Source organism: Neocloeon triangulifer, unplaced genomic scaffold (assembly GCF_031216515.1).
Source record: "Neocloeon triangulifer isolate White Clay Creek 2 clone unplaced genomic scaffold, ASM3121651v1 ptg000014l, whole genome shotgun sequence".
In the NCBI taxonomy this organism is placed as follows: Eukaryota; Metazoa; Arthropoda; class Insecta; order Ephemeroptera; family Baetidae; genus Neocloeon; species Neocloeon triangulifer.
In genome coordinates this window covers 9,679,520-9,700,569 of record NW_026775556.1, presented here as the reverse complement: position 1 = coordinate 9,700,569, position 21,050 = coordinate 9,679,520, and the positions used below count along the sequence as shown (strand labels likewise).

Here is a 21,050-nt window from a genome sequence, read left to right as displayed (position 1 = left end):
AATCTTAAGCCGTACATTCTAATTTAATGGTACAAAGATAACCTAAGCAATTAAGGTATGATCTCTAGCATTTCTCTCTTTATGTCCCCAATTGAAATCACGTTTTGATAATTGTTCAGATTTCACTGGCATTGTTGCTTTTACTCTTTGCATCCGCCCGACCAGTTGCAGATTCCTCCAATGGGGTCAAAGGCCAGGTGCCTTGGGCAGGTGTAGATCCAGCCGAGGAGGGCGCCGTTCTCCATCAAGGCGCAAGAAATGAACTTGCGGCAAGAGAAGGGGTGGGCAAAGTTACCCCTGTCCAAACACTCAAGACTGCCGTCCTCGTGAATTTTCACCTGAATGAAATTATTTAATATATTTGCATTTTAAGATTGATAACTTCTTTTTAGTTTTTACCTTGTTTGAGTAATTTGGCTGGCCTACTGTGTCAGGCTCAGAGTCGTAGTAATCGTAGGTTGACTGGTGAATCGCTGGCTCCTGATGTCTATAAGTTACGGTTTGTGTGAAAGGCACTGCCGGGGCAAGGGTCTGTTGTGACTTGACACTGCCTCTGTTAATTTTGGTGAAGGGCTTCTGCTCTTTGGGTATTTGCTCTCTGACCGCAGACGAAGGTCGTTGGGCGCGCTGTCTAATGGGTGCAGCAGTTGTGGTTACTGGGGCAGCAGTTGTGCGAACAATTGGAGCAGGGGCAGCTTCAGGGTCAGGGAAGTCGGCATCCAGATGGTCAACATTCAGCTCATCAGAAATTGCTGCAAAAAATATACAGATTTTAATGATTTTCTTATAACATTAAACAATTTAAATTGACCAAAAAAAAAAAAAAAATAGTTTTCCATTTATACTTAAATTTATATTTTTTAAGCTATTTTAATTTACGTAAACTTTTGAAAGTTTCTTACAAGGTGAAGGAGTTGCAAGTTGAGTCAGAGCAGACACATCAACATTGGCCAGATCAGAATAATCACGGGCAGGGCCAGTTGAGGGAATTTTCTCAGTAATGGGAGACTCCTCTGTGGGTTGTTTTGAGAAATAAAGGGCAGGAGAGGGTTCCGCTACTAGGGCAGAAGTCTCTCCTACGTCAGCTGCTGTACTTGGGATAGGTGCCTCTGAAGTAGTGCTGGCGCTGATTTTGGCCCGACGCAGGAAATTATTGTTGCGCCTTGGAGCGATGCTGCTGGCCTCGGGAGCGGTTGCAAATTGAGATTCTTTGCCTTCGGAATTCTGAATGATGTCCTAAAAAATAATTGACTGAAAAATTGTAGAGCTGTGGCAACACAAGTTGATTACCTTTGTGGTTGGTCTAAACTTGCGCCTGACGACAAATCTCTGTCGGGGAGCCTTGGTGGTGTAATCATCGGCAGTCTCCAGGATGGGGCTGGTAGTGCTCGAAGGAGCAGCAGTGGTGGTTCTCGTCCTTGTCCTTGAAGAACCCTGGAAAGGTCTGCGGTTTATGCTTGATAGTGGCCTGGAGGTGGGTCTCACAGTGGCAGGTGCCTGTTAAATGAAAGAATATGTCAAATAACATTGCATATAATGACTGATTTTAATTTTAAAATTTAATTTCTGATTTTAGAACAAATAAAAAAAAGAAGCAATTATGTCAAACAAACATATTTTAAATCGTTTTTTCCTAATTCCATGTGTTTAAATAATTTTTAAGTAGCATAATTATAATTACCCAATATGATTAGTTTCTTCAGTTTTTATAATAAAATTTTATTTTTCAACACAGCATTCCATTAAAAAAACAAAAGTTCCAACACCTTTTCATAACAAAATTTAATGCAATTTTAAATAAAACATAACATTGTTTATCATGCTAGATCATTCCAGTCTCTTTGTGTTTAAATAATTTAATGCGTCGCGTTTTCTTGGTCTGTCGTCCGTGTTTCCACAAAAGTCACGGCTGTACTGTGAGTCGCAGTCGTCGTCATAGTATGAATATTCGCCTCCTCCACAGGTGGCCGTCTTCACCGCCGCAGGTGAGGCATGCAGAGTTATTTATGGCGTTAAAGTAGAGGAGGACAGAGAGAAGAGGAGGAGTTTGTGTTCACCACCGCATCGAGCCCCAGCCAAAGGGTTATGCGAACTTTTTAGGTTCGGGAAAATGATGGAGCGATTGCTCTACCTCATCAGCAAATGTGCCAATTACATTCTCTTCTTCGACAGAGGCGTCTGGGCCGGTTTGTGAGCTGGACAGTAGGAAGAACTCGTCCGGATTGGTGGCGTAGTAAGGGTCGTACTGCGAATCCACAGATTGGACTGTGGTTGAGGACGGTCTGCCTCTGATTAACACGACGGTTTTTCGTCTTGGGGGATTGGACACTTCCGCCTCTTTGTCGGTGAACAGTGGCAGAGATGTGGTCGGTTCAAAAGTCTCACTTGTGAATTCCTCGGAGTAAATGGTCGCCGGAGGAGCAGTGGTTGAGGTAGTACTGGCAGTGCTAATTTGCGGCCGACGGACTCGGTTGACTCTCGAGGGCCTTCTGGAGGAAACCTCGCCAGAGGTTGGGGCCTCTGTGGTAAAATATTTGCGCCTAGACTGTGTCCTTCTTGAGGTAGGCTCGTCTGAACTGGCCGAGCTTTCAGTTGTGCTTGTGGTCGGTCTCCTTCTGGAAACGGCGAACCTTGGTCTTTCACTGCTGGGGGGCGACGCATCGTCAGCCAATTCTTCGGAAGATGAAAATGTGATTCGACCTCTGCTGCTGGGTTTGAAACTTTTCCTCTTTGGTGTGAAATCAGCAACAGTTTCCTCAGTGGTGCTGACAATTGCCGAGTAATTGTATCGTTGGCGAACAAAACTTCTCCGGGTGGAAACCTCCTCTTTCACTTCTGGCTCCTCTGTGCTCTTTTCCGTCTTCAGGGGACGCTTTCTGATAAGCTGTTTGCGGTAGGAAGGTTTTTCCTCTGACTTAATTCTCAGAGGTGGCCTCTTAAATCTGATTGTGGTGCCTCTGATTTTGCTCGTAGGAGCTTCTGTGGTGGTGGTTGTTGTAGTGGTTGAGCTGGTTGAAGAAATTTCGGTCGATAGCTCCTCTTCTTTAGTGGTAGGCGCCATTGTAGAGGTTGATCTAGGGAATAGGACAAACTGCTTTTTGTTAATGATAATTTTCGTCCTGCCGGTGATTGGTGACTCGGTGATTGAGGTGACAACACTGGTCACTGTACTAGTTGAGGCGGCACTCATAGTCGTCGCTTCCTCAGTTGATGGCTCCGTCGTAGCCACATCAAGAGTTGTCGGAGTTTCAGTGGTGGACGTCGTCGAAGGTGCTTCAGTGGCCCGTTGCGCGTTAACAACAAACACCCTAGATTTTTCAGTAGTTGAGCTAACGCGTTTGGTCAGTAAAAAGCCCGTCGGGCTAGAAGTGGAGGGTTCTTCGGAGGGGGTAGCGGTTTCTTGGGGAATCTCAGTGGTTGTGGTCTCCTGTGGAGGGAGCTGTTCATCAGTCGCACTATCTACCTGATCATCAACTACTTGTCTTCGCAGCGAATTGCCGTCTTTGAATCCTACCTTAGTGACTTCATCGCTGCCTTCAAACTCAAGTTGAGTTTTTCCCTCAACTTCTTCCTCGGCAACTTCTTCCTGCACAGGAGCGGCAGTCGTAGTTGACCTGGAGCGGCTCAAGGAGGCGTACAGCTTCCTGCAATCAGCGTTCAGTTATACTACTCTACCACCTTCACCCTCGTAGCAATATGGTTTTCATTGGGGATCAATGATATGATTCTTTACAAAAGGCAACTACAAAACCTATGAAATATTTTATCTAACATCTAACAAGCAGAAGTATTTAAGGTTAGATAAATTTTTCACTTAATTTTTATTGCCACCTAATAAGAAAATTTAAGTTAACCTTGTTAAGAATTGAAAATTACTTTACTTTTAAGAAATAAAACATATGATTAAATGAGATTTAATTTGACTTCAACTTATTAGCTCCCAAATAAGCCCTCTATTACAGCATTATTTTTTAACACATTATAAATTTCACACCAAATTACTTAGCATTATTATCGTTAAATATTTGATCATTAATTTTTGCTCTTAAAAAGAACAGTTCAACTAATACTCTGTTCTTGTAAGAATTTACAATTTTCTAAACTGTAGGGACACTACAAGTATTAAAACGCAATGAGAATTTCTAACCTCTTAGGCGCCTCTTCCTGTTTGACTTCTTTCTCGACTGGCACTTCTTCTTCAATCTCTTCATCAACGGGAGCGGCAGTTGATGGTCGCTGTCTTACGATGTTTGTATACTTGTTGGAGGTGAAAGGTTTCCTTGTCCTTGGTGCGCTTGTTTCTGGGGCAGCCTGCTCTTCTGGCTCGTCATGTTCTTCAACACTTTCCTCATCCTCCTCTTCGTCAACAGGACGAGTAGGTCTGGCACACAAAATTTAAATTTTATTTTAAGCATTAAAATGAGAAATATTTTATAAAATAAATCACTAAAATAAACTTCAATATAAGAAAAAAAATCAACAAGGAAAATTTTGGTGCAAAATTTGTAATTACCTGGCTTTCCTGATTTCCGTGTATTTTGGTTTCTCTTTATTAAGTCCACGGACTTCTTCAAGATCTTCCAGTCCTTGATTTTGGGGACCTCTACTTCTATTTGAAGACGTCGTTCTAATAAAGATAAAGATATGGATAATTAAATTTATCATGGTACTTCCTTAAAAATATCACGCTGCAACCTGCAAGGCACATATGCGTTGCCAGTTGCATACATTCCAAAACCATAAAAACACATCTCACCTTGGTGTTTCTTGCTTAGTTTTTGCTTCCTTCTCTGCAGAAGCTGAGCCTCCAGTACCACTTTGAGGACGAGTTCTGCCCCCAAGTACTCTATCATAAAGTGACTTAGGAATATTGGGTACCACGGGCGCCTTGCTATCTTCCTTTGTGCCACCAAACTGCTTTTCAAGCTGCTCAACTCCACCTGATTTATCAATTAAATAAATTTTGCAAATATTATATATTAATTTGAACAGTTACCTAATTTCTTAATGAGGGCAACAAGATCTTTGATGGCTTGAGGATCATACTCTTCTTCGTCATATTCATATTCCTCTTCTTCAGGAGCAGCGGTTGTGGTGGTGGTGGTTGTTGTAGTGGTTGTCGTCGTGGATGGCTTGTAAACAGGAGACTTTTGCGTTGTTGGTGGAGAAGCAGTGGAGGTAGTTGTAGTTGTTGCTGTTGATTTAGGCTTGCAGACCACATTTCTTGCGTAGTCACACGAGTCAGCAATTTTGTTGAAGAGCAACCCTGCACAAAGATTAAAATTAATTTGCAATTCCAGTAAAAGAAAATAAGTAAGGAAATATGTAAATAAGAACAAAGGTGAGATTTTATTGAAAATATCTAATTATAAATTTCACCTGAAGGGCATGTGAACTGGTGAGCCACAATTCCCAGCTGAGAAGGTCCACTGTCCAAGCACCAGAAGTATTTCTTGCAGTCTCTGGGATGTGGGAAAAATCCTTCGTCCTTGCAAACAAAATCTGCAATTGGAATGGATTTATTAAATTGGCATCCATTTTTTAACTTATTAAAAAAAAAATAGTTAAAAATAAACATCCTAGGATTTGTGATTTGTCCATTCACTTGTGTTGTGTGTATCTGTCATTCGATTTTTATAAAGTTTAGTTAATTTAATTTTTGATTTACTTTTTTAGAATTAACACATGTTAGGGGCCTTGAAAAACCAAAATTAAAAATATGAATATATTTTTATTTAAATATAATAATTAATTATTTAGAATAATTTTGGTTGTTTTTATTAAAATAAATTCAACTAGACCAAATAACTCACCACTTCCAGGATCAGGGGTGGTAGGTGGTTCGGGAGTATTCAAATGAGCTGTATTTGGAGGAATGGGGGTGATTGTTTGCCTTGGTGCTTCAGTAGTTGTGGTGGAAGCAGGACGCGGCCGTTTGGCTGCACTCCTAGACGGAGAAGTGGCCGTCAGAGGTCTGGACGGTCTGCGTGCAGCGATGGCAGTGCTCGAAGGCTTGCTCTTTTTAGGTGTCTCTCCGCTGATTGGCCTAGATTCACAATTATTATTACCAACCTCTTCTTAAAAATAAATGATCATACTTTGATGATTCAATAAGGGCTGATTTGGCAGCTTCGATCAGGGGGTAAGGACGGTCATGGCACTTTCCACGGAAGTCATCATTGTCGATGGACCAGAACATGATTCCTCCAAGACCCTGGGCGGCGACGTAACGAGCCTAAACAAAAGGCAGCGTTATAGGCGGATAATCCGATCGCTTTCGTTCCCACGCCGCCCGTAATAGATTTCTCTTGCACGCGCCGCCGGCAGGTGTTATGTTACGGGCAAAGCACGAATAATGGCCCCTTTTGCCAGGCGCTTGCTTGCCGAAATAAACCAGAACGGCTTTTGATTTTGAATGAGAAAAGGAGAAATGGGCCAAATAGGAAGTCATTCAAATTAGCCTATTGTTAAATGAAAAAGCGGTTTGTCTTAAAGAAAACACGTGTTCAGAGAAATCTCATTGGTATTGATTTTGCCTATCAAATTTCCAAGAAAATCTGATAAACAAATCACTTGCAAACCGCAAGAAGCGTATATAGGAGAAATTAATTTCCAGTTTTTGATAGATTTTACCTTGGTCTTGACGATTTCCACGTCATCGTAGCCAACCCATTGGTTTCCCTTGTAAGCAATAGGGCCCATGTCTGTGGGATTTGGATTCTCAACTGTCCAGCCGTCCTTCTTTATGCTTTCACAAATCTGCTCGTCAGGGAAAGTTAAATTTTAGCAAATTTCTTTGCAATGAGTGGTCTTGGCAACTAATATGAAATAATTTCTAATAAGAAAACATTCATTTCACCTCGTAATATGCTAGATATCCTTTCTCCCTGGTGGCATCACCTTGCTCACCAGGACCGTCAGCAGCGGAGCCCAGTTCGGTGGCCAAAGGGTTGAAAAGCGTGTAAGATCTTCCATAAGTTGGAATTCCAAGTACCAATTTGGAAGCTTCAGCACCCAATTTGATATAATGTTTAACAGTGTGGTCCTGAGTAAAAAAAATGTGAAATATGACATTGGAAATAATGTTATTTAATTTAACTCACAATAGAGAGTTGAGCTTCAAAATTGTATTCATTGTCTGGATCACCACCAGCAAACAAAGGCGCATGGTGATTCACAACTGGCTCGTAGGCAGAATGGTAATCGTAGCTCAAAATGTTGAAGAAGTCCAAATTTCTGACATTCAAAAAGGTTTAATTGAAAATAAATTTAAGCATAATATATTATTTTACTTGTTCAAAGATGGCACATCATAGCCCTTGTCAATGTATTCAGTTCCAGCAGGTACGGCCATTGTCAAAAGAAGCCGTTCACGTCCAGTTTTGCTCGACTCTCTGTCAAATTCAGCTCTCAATTCCTAAAAATTTGATTATTTTGAATATAATTATTTTCAAATTGCTTTCCCAATAGGCCAAAAATTGGAATCTATTGCAAAGCATTCACTAAATTTAAGTAAATTTAAAAGTGACAAAAAAAAATTTATTATCTCTAGTATGTCCTATCACTATATAAATATTTAATTTATGATAAGGGATATTTTTACCTCAACCAAAAGAGCATAATTTTCCCTGTCCTTAGCTTTGCCGCCATCCCTGAATGCAGGATATTCCCAGTCCAAGTCGAGACCATCAAAGTGATTGGTTCTCAAAAACCTGACGACATTCTTAACAAATTCCTGCCTCCTTTCAGGGTCGGCCACCAAGGGTGAAAATCTCGTTGAGCCCTCATTCCAGCCGCCAATGGCAAGCAGGGTTTTGAGCTGCTTGTTATAACTCTTCAGACCATTGAATTTGGCATAACCACCTATTTATTAAAGCACAAAATTAATTTACTCGACTTCAAATTTGAAATTCAAGTTGAAAAAAAAATACCTTGTTCAATATCTTGGTACTTGTCAAAAGGTCTGAGGCCGTTTTCTTTGGTTAGACCGCCGAAGGCGTAGATAAGATGGGTGCAGAGGTAGGGGTTGATATTTTGGGGGTTGAATTTTGCCGTTCCAGGTCGGTAGACCGACCAGTTTGTGTAGTAGCAAACCACCCTTTGGTTTTCACCGGCGACATTTGAAACGCCTGTAACACATTTTATTGTTTCAAGAAAAGGTACCCAAATTTGAGAGTAAATTTCACAATATCCTTCCTATAATCATTTTAGGTAATGATGCGTGTGATGATGACATTGATAAATTAAATTAGAATAAAGAAAACAAAAAATCGTCTCTCACACAGCCCACGGAAAAAAATTGCTTAACGATCCGTGCGGGCGTTCCGCATCCTTCAAATTTAAAAAAATTAACAATGGTGCGTTAAAATTACATTCATCCTACGTAAGTTTTTTCTTTGTATTCAAATCAAAGTACACAAAAACTTTCGCAAGGTTGCTGCAGTTATTTTCTGAATCATTTTTCTTCACTGTGCATCATGCAAAAAATAATAAACTATTATTTTGAAAAGATTTAAGTTAAAATAATTATAATTATTATTATTTTTTTTTAAATTTAAAATTTTTTTTATATAAAAAAATATTAAGTTACGTCAATAATTAAAAATTTTAATTTTTAATGAGTACATTATCAGCACACTTTTGCAACTAAGAGCGTATCTTTTGTGCACGTAACAAACGAAAGATAAAAAAAACTTTCTTCCCAATCTAAAAGCTGCCCTTCCTATTCTTTTTAACTTTTCAACCGGTCCAATTAAGGGCCCTTCAAAATTGCGATTAGTAATTCCTGTCCGGCTCGCTATCTAATCGCACAACACGGGCCATAACTCTCGTTGAATTTTTATGGCAGCTATTTTCACTCGCGGTCAAACCATAAATCACGTGCTATAGAGAGGCGTCCGAGTGTGGAAGAGAGAATAGAAGAGAAATTGACGCACGCGTGAATCATTTCAGAGGCGCCTCTTGAATTTGTATAGAACGTATTATTCAAACAAGCCCATTTCTCTCCGCCGGCTCTTTAATGGGCAGTGGGTGTGATTCGTGCGATGTAGTGACAGTCTGGCTGGAGAGAAATCAAAGCCGGCGGATTATCAATATGAAGAAGATTTAATGCAGTCACTTCATTTCCTTTTAGAGATTTTAACGCGTGGAAATTTCTCGTTTACGCCGCCGGTTATCTTATAAGTTTTGAGAACAATTTAACACGCCTTTGCAAATTAAGAAACAATGCGCAAAGAAGTGTGGGATCAAAGGTGAAATTATTTTAAATGATAGTTTGGAAATAATAGAGAAATTTGAATCTAAAAAGGCATCAGCTACTTTCTTTAATATATAATTGCAAACCATTATTGAAAATGAGAAAAATTTTAAAATAAAATCCTGAAAATCATTTTAACAGATCATAAAATAAATCATTTTATTTAAATATCATTTTTTTAAATATTTTTTCTACATACCTGCGGCGACTAGTGAAACAATGAGCAGTACAAAAGGGCCCAGGCCTTGCTGAGGCCACAGCCGCATCTGCAACAGACAGAAAAGAGAGGCGTGAGCAACATTTAGTGAAGTAATTAATAATCATGCAACATATTCAAAACACAATGAGAGAATGAAAGTGAAAAGCGACAATAATTCCTTGTGTAAGTTTCGACAAAAAATCTCCCAGCGAGAAAAAAACGCTCGGTTTACACAATTAACCAAATGGTTAAACGGCGTCTGCGATCCCAAACAGGGAAGTCCATTATTAAAGAAGAAAGTTCAACCAGCATCTCCAGTGCTCCTCGTAACTGCAGGTTGTGTAATCGGCAGCAGAAAAGTCGGCTCTCATATACGCAATTGAAGTGTTTGTATGTGTTTTAGCAGCTGCAATTATAAAAGCGCGGCTGCTTTTCTCGGCGGCTCTCGACCAACAAGACAGATTGCAAGGAGATGAAGAGCTTCAGTCGTGCGAATATATTCCTATTTGCCGCTTGACATTTAATTTCGGGCCACTCAAGCTTGTAAATCAGTGGAACGTGCATTGCACTTCAAATGCATGAGTGCTTAAAATAAAAGGAATAAAAGCAGACATGCCGGCAACAAAATTGTACTCTTCGTGGCTTAGAGTTTTTGTTTATAATAAACCAAATGGAAAGTAATTTATTTTTGAAAATTCTAAATTTACACATTTAATTATTTTAATTAAACTATAGCGAATTTGTGCAATAAAAACCGCAGACAAAAAACTGCAAGAACAAATATCAGTCACATGAACTCAGTCATATTATAACAGAAATTATGAACCTCTTGATCAACAGGCATCCTAGTTTAATTATAAACAAAAACTGCAATTAATAATGAACCAGCACAAATCCGCAGTTTCGTAACTTATGCTAATTTTATTACGTGTTTTCAGCTACACCAAAGTGAGTGAAAAAAGAGAACCAGTCTTGGAATGCGGCGGCGAAGGCTTATTAAACTCGCGTATTTATTCGCAGCCGATCCATTTTTCAGAACTTTCACCTGAGCTACGCGGTTAAATAATATTCCAAATGAATTCGATATTTAAGTGATTTACACACTCACTGTATTCGTTGAAAATGAGTGTGGGAAAGGTAAAGTTTTAATGATCAATTGGATACTCAGCTAAGCGGAAAGAATCCGTGTGAATTTTGCATATTTGCAAATTAAGACCATATATTTTGTAATGATAATTATTCATATTGCACCTAAAGTGTTGATGTAACTACTCAGGTTAGTGGCACGCCAGGATTTGCATAATAGATACTATTTTAACACGTCTGTGGTTTTGTGTGTATTTCTTTAAAAGTCGTTTCCTAAATAACCTTCATAATCGATCAAATTGCAAAAATTGTACGAAACGTATTTTTGTTTTCCAAATTATGTGTAATTTACATTATTAGCATTTTAAGTTATCATTACTTGCCAGAAATTGACCTTCAAATTTGAAAACAATGTATATAATAATTTATTTGAATGCATTGTTTTAAAGAGCGTGCTTCAGGATCAGGACTTTCAGATGGCATATAAAAATTTTATGGCCGCACGTACGTCTTATTTATTCACCTTTCCTCTTGAGGTATCGACAAATCCCATCTGATTGGCCCACTTTTGTCTCTTAGTGAAAAGTCAATTTAAAAGGCTATAAGAATATAAAAGTGATTTGCGGCCGATCGGATCACGAAAAGATCTGCCATTGTGCCGAAAGTGTAACGACAAAATTGCCCTTCTTGAGCTTCACTGCGCCTTTGTTCAAATAAATGGAACGTCTTGGAAGAGAGAAAAGTGCAAAGGCAGGCCAGAAACTCAAATTACCGCCACACTGATTGTGAGAGGCAAATTGCACAAACTTATTTGCTTATATATACCTGCTGCAGCATCCTGAACTTAAGAAGCAGACGCACAACATCAACCTTGAAATCCACTTGCTCGCATTCCCCGAGCGTATTTAAAACGAGCTTTCGGTGCGTCCAGCAGGACAGACCGCTCACTTGCGAGGTGCAAGTCGGAGTGAAAATTTCCTCGATCATAAAATAAATGTAAATAATTATCAAGCAAAACGCCCAGCGGCCTCTTGGGGAGGCTGCCGAGATATTCTCCGCTTTTCTTTCTCTCATCCAAGTGCATTGCGGCAAAGAAAGAGCAGCCAAGCAGTTTCTACTCATGAGAGAAATCCAAATAAGAGGTAAAAGAGACCAGCCAGAGAGAGAATGAATAAATAAACGCAAGAGAAGGTCGAGCCAGATCTTTCTGCTCTTTGAGCATGTTGTCGAGTTTCAATTGTGCGGAAAATTCGATATTGAAATTATAAATTTAATCATTTCTGTGTGAAGGGCAGCAATTACAAATTTGCATTTTTATAAGTCTTGAATTGCTTTGATTTTGCACGAGGAAGACATAATAATTATGTGCAAATTACTGCGAGCACGAATTTTATATGGCGAGGAAGTTCCTAAAAGAAAAACGTTGTTTCAGGCAGAACAAGAAAAATACAAGTTAATATCCTCATTCCCAGGCACGCCGTTGATGCAGAAAATGAAATGATCCGCTCATGTTCCTCGCGGCCTTGAAATTCACCTCTTTCTTAAATATTTCAGTCATGATCCGCGAGCATACTTGGTCACGATTCAAAAGTAACATCTGCGCAAGAAATCGCATCTCATCTGCATCTGATAAAAATGCAGGCGCGTGATGGATGCATATTCAAAAGGAGAGCGATGAGCCGACGAGTGCTGACCTTCGACAAGGGCACTTGACGTGTGAAAATTAACGCACCATTGAAGATCAAACGGAGAAGAAGTGTTTTCACAGGAAAGTGATTTATGGAAGGAAAAGGAGAGGAAGTCGAGTGGTCCCCTTCAAAAATTTGAGTGATTTTTGGGTCACTCCTCGCGGCTCGACCTCCGACCTTATCTCCGTTCATCAGACGCGTTAGAAACTTTCTCGTCAAAAGTGACAGCTTTATTGCTAGAGTGGTGGATAAATTTTATATCCTTTTTATTCTCCGTTTCCCGGTAGTAAATTTTTAATATAATCTCTGCTATACAAGAGAGAAAAGATGTTAAAAAAGCGTATTTCATTTCTTTAGAAAGAAAAAATGCTGCGGCGGTCATTCAAACCTATTCTTTAATATTTTGCATCAAAAATTCATGCAAGCGATTAAAATTAAAAAAAAAATAACGATCACTTGTAAGTTTGTATCTGATAGTAAAAGTGTTGCATAACTAGGGACATATTTTATTACTCTATTGAACGGATCTTTGCATAATGTGGGATTTATTTGCATAAATGCTAATTTAGTAATTATGCTAATGTTTTTCATCCTTCATCCGCTCAAATTCTGATGACTCAGTCACCTTAAAATTGAAAGTTGCAAAATATTCCGGCATAATTTGCATATAATTGTCACAATGGATCGTTAATATGCAGGACTTCTTTGAAACAGAATAGAAAAAATGGTCAAATTTTTATCCTAACGAGAATCGAACTTCAAGTTAAATAGAGAGCATTGGAAAGTTCACATTAATTTATTATGTAAAGGTCAACGTAGTTTTCTCTTCTTAATTTAATGTAGCATTATGAATTTGACATAAATTAAAGAGACGGCTAGGGCTAAATTGCCTTCTCCATTAGAGCATCTATTACAAGCACTTTGTCTATTCTACATATATGCTGCAAATTAGATTTTCATACAATGAAAGTCCCACCATGCGTGCAACAAGATTGTTGATGTTAATAGACGCTCCGACTTGGCGCAGCAAACAAACCTCTCATCAATCACGGACAATCACACAGGACTGACGCGTTCCCTCGATTCATTAAAAGCGAACGTGTTGCAAAAGCATACCGGAGCAATCGAGTTGTTTATTGCACTCGGATAGGCAAATAAACATTTGATTTCTATTTCATTGCTGCAATTCAATTTCCAAATTATAGTGTTTAATTCCTTAACTACCGGATCATTAGACCCAAGACCTAACAGAGCACCACGAACTAGAAGAGCCTCTTTTGGTTTTGTGGCCTATTATTTAATCCCATTATTAAACTTTCTTCTGGAGTTGTTTAGGTGTTGCAGCATTTTGTTATTTTTAAAAAGCGCAATAGAAACAATTAATAAAATATAGTTAATTAAGGACCGTTTCAGTAATTATTTCTGTTTAAGATCAGCAATAAAACATTTTTGTAATTAAATTTAAGAATTTAAAATATTTTTGTTAAATATGAATAAATTAAGCAGTAATTAAAACGTAAGTCCGCACAAATTTCAAGTATCAAGATGGGTTTGACATAAACTCTAGTGAGTTATATAACAAGAGAAAATCTGTAGAGAATATTTTCTGTTGACGTAATTCTGCAATTCATAATTAATACATGTAAGATATCAAAGCCACCGTCAATGATGTAATTTTGTCGAGTAATATTTTTGCCAACGGGACTGTGTCAATTCACATTAATTTGAAATACTCTTGCAAGTAGCAGACAAACTTTGGAGCTTTGGCACACTTTTGGTGAAATATGCGTAACGTGTTAATGGGAGATGAAAGAAAGTGTTGCGCAACGGTGTGCCCGGGGTCACGTTGACTGTTAGAGAATATAAAAATGTCATCCGGGGATTCCGCTGCTGCAAATGTTACGCTATCGAGCCCATGGGGCAAAATCGCGCGCGCGGCCAGAGAAAGTGTTTTGTTCTTGGACGCGGATCGAGCACTTGTCTCGACGTGGGTCTTACTTTCTCCGTATACGCACTTGCTGCCGGACCGGCAGGGTTGGGCATTGCGTCATCTCCGCGACCTAACGGTTTCTGCCATGCAACGATCGGCCTGAGGTGGAAGACCGCGGAAAATAATATGAACACTTTTGCGACCGACACGTTACATAATTTAATTTTTATTCCTCAACTGCCATGTTTTTCCTTTCTTGACTCATTGGAAGTTTCCTTGAACTGAGACGGAATAATAATTTTGAAATACGATTTTATGCTTATGGTGCAGTTTAATTTTAAAATTTTAGGTTCAGTGCTACATTTGAAGCTGCTTTATTTGACGTTGAAGTATCTCACAGTCAGAATGTAGTTTACTAACAATCAAAATACGATTTTAGGGATCAAAATTTCATTTCTTGACATGAATTTTACAATCCCTTCATCCAGAGCAAAAGGTTTTCTGCAAGAATTATTTTTTAAAGTAAGAGCATGAAGGCTCTTTGCGCTGCCAGCGTCAAAATGAATGTCTGAATTAAAGGTCTTTTCGCGCATAAACGATCAAAGCCTCTTTTGGTTTCAAAACATCGCACATGCATGAAGATGAGCATGCTTGGCGAAAAATTGCCTTGATTAGCATATAAAGGTGAAAAGAATGCATGCACGAAACCTCTCATATATGATGAGGTTTGCTCTACAGTATGCCGTGTTTTTATAATTTGATTGGCATACTCTTGCTTGAGCACTCATGCAATTACCGCACCTAGAAAATGCTGCTGACAGCAGCTTGATTCGAATCTGATTTCAAACAAGTCATTTTTTTTAAGTCTATGCTGAATATCTGTCGTCTAACATTATTTTTAGATTTTAATTACGAATTAAACTGTATTTTTTTTTTTAAATATCAAGAATTCTCTTAAAATGTTGCTAAATCAATGCAATCAACGATTAGAAAAAATAATTTCCTTCAATTCTTCTTTAATTTAAATATTTTCAGCACGTTTGTGGATTTTTAAATAATATTATGATGTGTAATTAATTATTTAATTTGACCAATCTTTTATTGTCCTCATGACGTGCAAATGACGCAGAGGTCCAGATTAAAATAAAGCGAGTCTTGCTCCTGTTGATAATTTATGCTACTGGTTTGTGCTGTTTTGGTTCATGGAGCACTTTTTATGTCTCAAGGCCGACATACTGACGACGCCACTGACAATTATCTTTAATCGACTTCAAAATCAAGCATAAGGAAATGCTTCTGGTGGGGAAAATAAAAAGTATCAAATCTTCTAGTTTGTTCCACGCACAAGATAGTATAAAATAAAACTCAATAAAACTTACTAAAATGATCAAACTTAATTTTGTACCACCTTTTTCTCACGCGCAGAGAAAAGAATCGGCTCTTAATTTTATAGCATTTTTGGCAAATTATTATTTTTTGATAGAAAAAATATACTATCCAATTTGCACCTGTAACGCGGTGAGTTTGTGCGTAAATGAACAATAAACTACATGCAGGTCATGCTGACAATAAAGTGTGATGAAAGTTGAAAACCGCACTGGTCGACTCAAGCAAGCTATTTCTCCTCCGCACAATGTAATTTAATAGCTTCTGCACGCTGGTATCGCAAAATAGACGCGTTAGGAAGAGATCTCTCTGGTGCGTCCATAACGATCATTATTACTTCACTTTGCGCGCGGTCGTAATTGCTTTATTGGCATGCAAATGAATCGGTTACAAAACACACAAAATTAGCCGCGTCTTCTTCCGCGTAATTATTGCAATGCGATTATTTTGACCACCATTAAAAAAATAAATTGAAATATTTCAAATAACATGTGTAAATTTGCACCTATCTGTATGCAGGAATGTGAAAGGGGTTCCGGCGGCGCGAAAGAAAACAGCTTGATGAAAATGCAATTCATGATTGGAGCTGCTGGTGCGGTTTGTACAACAACTGCATCGGATTAATAATCAGCTTCAAGGAAGTAGCACTGTATGTTGATTGGGTGGAGCAAAAAGCAGTTGGTTCAAAAGCAATCGTCTGATTGAAATCTCTGCTTTTCAAAAAATGAACAGTCATCTGATTAATTCAAATACTTAAAAACAACAGAAGACTTTCATTGATTCTTTTCATATTAAAAAAATGAGTAAATAATAAAAAATATTTTTACTATAAAAAATAAGCCTTAAAAATCGTTAGTTTCATAATGAAAATTAATAAAATCTTTAAATATTTTTTAAAAAATTAATTTTTAATTATTTCCCTGTTCGGAAAAAGTTTCCTATTTGGAATATTTTTTCTCTTCAAAATTTCCAATTTAGAGACAAAATAAAGATATCTGTCTAAGCCATATTTGTCCATCTCGCGCTCAATTTGCGATGACAAATTTGATTATTATGCATGATATGCATCTAGCTCTAGACTTCTTTACATAATTCCCGGCAATCATCGCGAGTCTAGAAATCCTCTGAATGGCCGAGGTGATTTCATCATAGGCACGCGTGCAGTTGAATTGCAAATAATAGCCGGTTTTTCTTTTTATGGAAGCATCTCTCTCTCGCTTAGCGTGGATTCTTTGCACAATTCCCCCGGCACGCGCAGGCAAAAAATTCAGATGTCCAGGGGACATGGTAAGTAGCAATTATGTGTTATGTCAGCTAGACGCGACGAAGCTTTGATTAGCTAACAGCCTTTATTTGTGACTTAACATTTTGCTGGCGGTGTGTCAAAAATATGTGCCCGCGCCGATAATTAATTACGCAGGCGCTTTCTCCGATAACCCTCCGGGCAAAAATCCGACTCACGGACGATCGAATTGATGAAAATCTCTTCCACTCAAACGACCGGGAGATTTATATTTTCCTAGGCACGAAATTTTTGGCAGACACAGGAGCGGAGAGAAGTTAAATTTTAAGTGAGGAAATCAGCGTCTGTGCCAATTCATCGGTGAGATTTTTTGTTTTTGTGCGTGAAAGGAGTCAAGAGCGGAAAAAACGCTTCCTCGTCGCGCTGGAGTTTTGCTAATTAATTATTTGATGAAAGGTCTCTCAGGTTGCGTATAATTTATTGGCTTTCTGATCAATGAAAGTTTTTATTTTCTTCACGGGTTTCTGTGTACAGCGGTGTGTAATATTAAGGAACAAAATATAAACTTACTTTAAAGTTGATTCTTTTTCAAATTAATAAAAAAAAAATACAATGTAACCGTTTTTTCTCTCAATAAATTGCTATAAAATCAATTAAATATTTCAAATTGTTTCATTTATATTCAGAATAATTTTAATGGTACGCTGACATGCAAACACTTTTTAATCGCTTTTTCATGCCCCACACCTCAGAATAGTAGTGCAGTCAATCAATCATGATAAACGTCCCAATTTAGATCGTAGCACGCATCCCAAAGGGACATCGATTATAAAGCGGACTGAATAATTAATTTCATATAACTATTATACAGACATAGATATACGCAATGGTAGCATTTTTTCATTTTTTCGATCACGACTTGCCTTTCGTTTGGCTTATTTGTGAGTCAACTCGTGAGTATTCTGACCCAAAACGCACTTTCTTTCTCCGACTGTGAATAATGACAAGCCCTGAACTGCTTTTGATGTTCCTTTTTTTTTATCAATTTTGAGTTATTCCTGACGCAGATTGGCACTACCATGAAGTTTGATAAAAAGAAAAATCACCTCGAAGAACAAAAAATAGAAAGAACATATATCAAGTCATTAATTCACTAACGATTTTGCTTTCCGAATCCACTGACAACTAATCTGAATTTACAAAAACTGATTTATTCAAAGTTATTCAAAGCATTTTAGTTTTCGAACAAAAATAACATTTTTTATATCTAAATAAAGTAATTAATAATTGGCATACTTTCCCATTTTTTTTTAATGCAGGGACAAGAATTAAGAAAAGTATTTTATTAACTTTAAAATCATTTTAATTCATTGTCTTCTTCGAGTTAAAGTTTTGTCCAGCCAAAATCGACCTCAATATTTACAAGCATTGTTATTACTATGTGATTTACGACAGGTGAAAATATGAACTATAGATGCTTTTCAGTAATATGTTCACGCAGTTGTTGTATGTTTCGAAACAAAAGTTGACAAATTTTGCAGCAGAAACAACCATGTACGATCTTAATGTATTGTTCTGGCACTTCCTTTTGAATTTGCACATTTTGCTCTGACTTTAAGTTAGAAACTGCATTACAATTTTCCTCTTTGGCATGAGCAAACACATTACTATTATATGGCACTTCCAAAACGTTTTTTAAGAGATTTATTGGTTTTGCTACTGGTGTTGCTTGAAGATTATTTTTAGCACGGCAGTGCAAAGCATGGCTATATTGGCTATGCGAATCTGTTGCTGAGTAAAACTTTTCGCTGCATCGATCACAATATGTAACTTTTATACCAGATAAACAAGCATCAAAAAAATTTGTTTTCCCTTCTTTGCAACATTTGAGGGAAGCGCTAAGTGTCTCGTCGCCATCATGATCTTTTTGAACATGCAGTTGCATAGCAGCAGTGTTTTCAAAACGCAGATAACATAATTTGGATGTACATTGGATTAATTTTTTACTGTGCTTTTTATCAAAGTGTTCCCACATTTCTGCTTCACAATAAAAACACTCCCTGCACCCTGGCTGATGGCAAGGATGTGCCGTTGAAGGGTGTGCCAGACGGTAATGGCTTCTCAGAAATTTTACCTCCATAAGCTCATCACAGTAAAAGCAATTCATGAATTTAGTTAAGAATGGATCCGTCCTTGATTTATGATTAGAGGTTACTTTATCTGGCAATATCCTTGATTTACAATTAGAGGGAAGTTTATCTGGTAATTTAACAGCATTTTTTACAAAACTTTTTGATTTTTCTGCCTGTTTTGTTTTGGTGCAATAGATCAAGTGCAATTGAAGAAGTGCTAGATTTGAAAAGCCTTTCTGGCAAGACTGACATTTAAGTTTTTCTGGAGTCCTCCCTGAAACATTTGACACCGAACAAGAAACTGAATTTGCAGATGATTTTGATCCGGAATGCTTGTCATTTGCTTCGCACGCAATTGGCGATATCGGTACTTCCTCCACATCCACAGTGCAACTCATTGACACGAGATTCGAATTTACGGAGCTTTTGCCAGAAGCCAATTGAATCATCTCTTCTGTCAATGGTTCCAGTACCACTGAGCAGCTTTTAGTTAACCCTATTTTTAATTTCATTTAAAAAAAAAACTTAATTTCTATCATAAAAGTAATAATTTACCATGTTCATAGGAATTCAAGGGCCTACTTTCCCACCAGTCCACGGCATTTTTACGTTCAACTTGACTAGACTTTTCAGCAACACTGGAATTTTTAAATTGCACGCATAAGTTGAAGTTTTAAGGTCAAAATAAAAAATTTAAATCGTCACCTTGCGTCTGAAATGCAAAACTTGCAGATTTGGGCAGACTTGTTTTCTAACAGCGACTGATCCATCTGAATGTCAAAGCTTTCCAACCACCAATTTGCAAATTTGGTAGAGTCCAAATCTGCGACAAGAAGGCTTTCATCGCTAGGAATCGACTCGCATAAAATGCACACAATGTTTTGATTTTTTTCGACGTCATCCATGGCGACTCGTCTTTGCAAGAACTGAAGTGGGCGTGGCCTTTTTTTGCGGGAGAGAAAAACGAGTGACGAGCGGCGCAGATAGAAACGCGGGAAGCGGGAAGTAGCACTAAACTTCATGAACCGTGTAATAAAAGAAATTAAATTATGTACTAAATAATTGTTGTTAAGTACATTAAATTTGCGTCGGTCATTTGTCATTTTTAATTATTATTTTATGCTATTGCAGTATCAACTAAATAATTATGTCCTCGGTTCAAAAAAAAAAAAAAAAAAAAATCAGATTTATTATGTTCTATTCTCCATTGCAAAATATTTTTAAAATTTATAAAATAAAAAATAGATAAACAAATTGAAAATATCTTTAAAATGTCCCAGTTATATTTAAACTTTTTCATCTTTAAGTTTTGAAAAGAATGAAAATATTATAATATCATTTATTCACAAACGCATATAAAAGAAATAATAAATGATGTTCATTTGCGTTTCAATTGTTATTTTATATAATGCAACACAATCGAGTCATTGAGTGATTGAATTAATTTGATTGAACTTACATATTTCTTTAAAGCAAAATACATTTGTGAAATAATTTAAATTATTTAATATGAAAAGAGAGTGACGAATAGAAATTTGAAATTGATCTTGGATATCTTCACTAATTTTGATATTTCCAATTTCTTTAAAAATTCATATTTCTAACGTAAATGAATATATTTCTTATTGTTTTTATTTAAATAAATAAGTAAAATGCTAAAAATATGCATAATTTTAATTTAATTGATAGAAAAAAATTAGCATATATGCGGAGACAAAATAAAAAAAACTGATTTTAGCGTGTACTTACATTGTAGAATTTGGCAACAATCAAAGCGTTAAAGGCGTAGAGGAGCGAAGTCAATGCGGTGTTTTTTGCTAAAATGCGTTTGGCACTGCAAGCACTAGTGCCTTCGTCGGCTCTCGGAGATTGAGTGAGCCGTGTAAGCCTCTATTCGCTCTATTCTCTTTGGTGTGGGTTTACAAGAGTGAGATGCTCAGGTGTGTTTGTAGAGGAGAAGGGGTTTTAAAGTTTCCATGCATTGGTTGGTTTCTCGCGATCCGACATACAATAAAAAAATGCTGTTTTTGAAATAATTTTTTCAATTCAACTCTGGAATAAAAAAATCACGCATTATATAAATGTGGACCCGCAAATTTTATTAAATATTAATTATTATGCTTAAGTAAA

The 21,050-nt window shown here is 37.4% G+C and overlaps 1 protein-coding gene across 6 annotated transcripts in view; it reads right to left on the bottom strand.

Annotated features, from left to right (window-relative positions):
• Positions 1–111: 111 nt before the first annotated feature.
• The window catches only part of LOC132201382 (mucin-2), a 37,410-nt gene continuing 16,471 nt past the window's right edge, over positions 112–21,050 (bottom strand). The window contains exons 1-22 of one of the 6 annotated variants that reach the window (XM_059627518.1): positions 19,626–19,849; positions 19,476–19,558; positions 9,456–9,522; positions 7,932–8,129; positions 7,604–7,863; positions 7,293–7,417; positions 7,104–7,236; positions 6,860–7,045; positions 6,634–6,759; positions 6,099–6,235; positions 5,814–6,046; positions 5,380–5,502; positions 4,997–5,266; positions 4,757–4,940; positions 4,514–4,627; positions 4,148–4,381; positions 3,515–3,644; positions 2,132–3,439; positions 1,291–1,497; positions 903–1,236; positions 400–752; positions 112–338 (exon numbers count right to left, since the gene is read on the bottom strand). In XM_059627518.1, coding sequence (XP_059483501.1) covers positions 141–338; positions 400–752; positions 903–1,236; positions 1,291–1,497; positions 2,132–3,439; positions 3,515–3,644; positions 4,148–4,381; positions 4,514–4,627; positions 4,757–4,940; positions 4,997–5,266; positions 5,380–5,502; positions 5,814–6,046; positions 6,099–6,235; positions 6,634–6,759; positions 6,860–7,045; positions 7,104–7,236; positions 7,293–7,417; positions 7,604–7,863; positions 7,932–8,129; positions 9,456–9,522; positions 19,476–19,484 — 4,929 coding nt within the window. In that variant the 5' untranslated portion in view covers positions 19,485–19,558; positions 19,626–19,849 and the 3' untranslated portion in view covers positions 112–140. Of the gene's footprint in view, positions 339–399; positions 753–902; positions 1,237–1,290; positions 1,498–2,131; positions 3,440–3,514; positions 3,645–4,147; positions 4,382–4,513; positions 4,628–4,756; positions 4,941–4,996; positions 5,267–5,379; positions 5,503–5,813; positions 6,047–6,098; positions 6,236–6,633; positions 6,760–6,859; positions 7,046–7,103; positions 7,237–7,292; positions 7,418–7,603; positions 7,864–7,931; positions 8,130–9,455; positions 9,523–11,366; positions 11,512–19,475; positions 19,559–19,625; positions 19,850–20,669; positions 20,821–21,050 lie in introns of those variants that run through there. The other 5 variants (XM_059627520.1, XM_059627516.1, XM_059627517.1 and 2 more) reach the window with 5 other exon arrangements.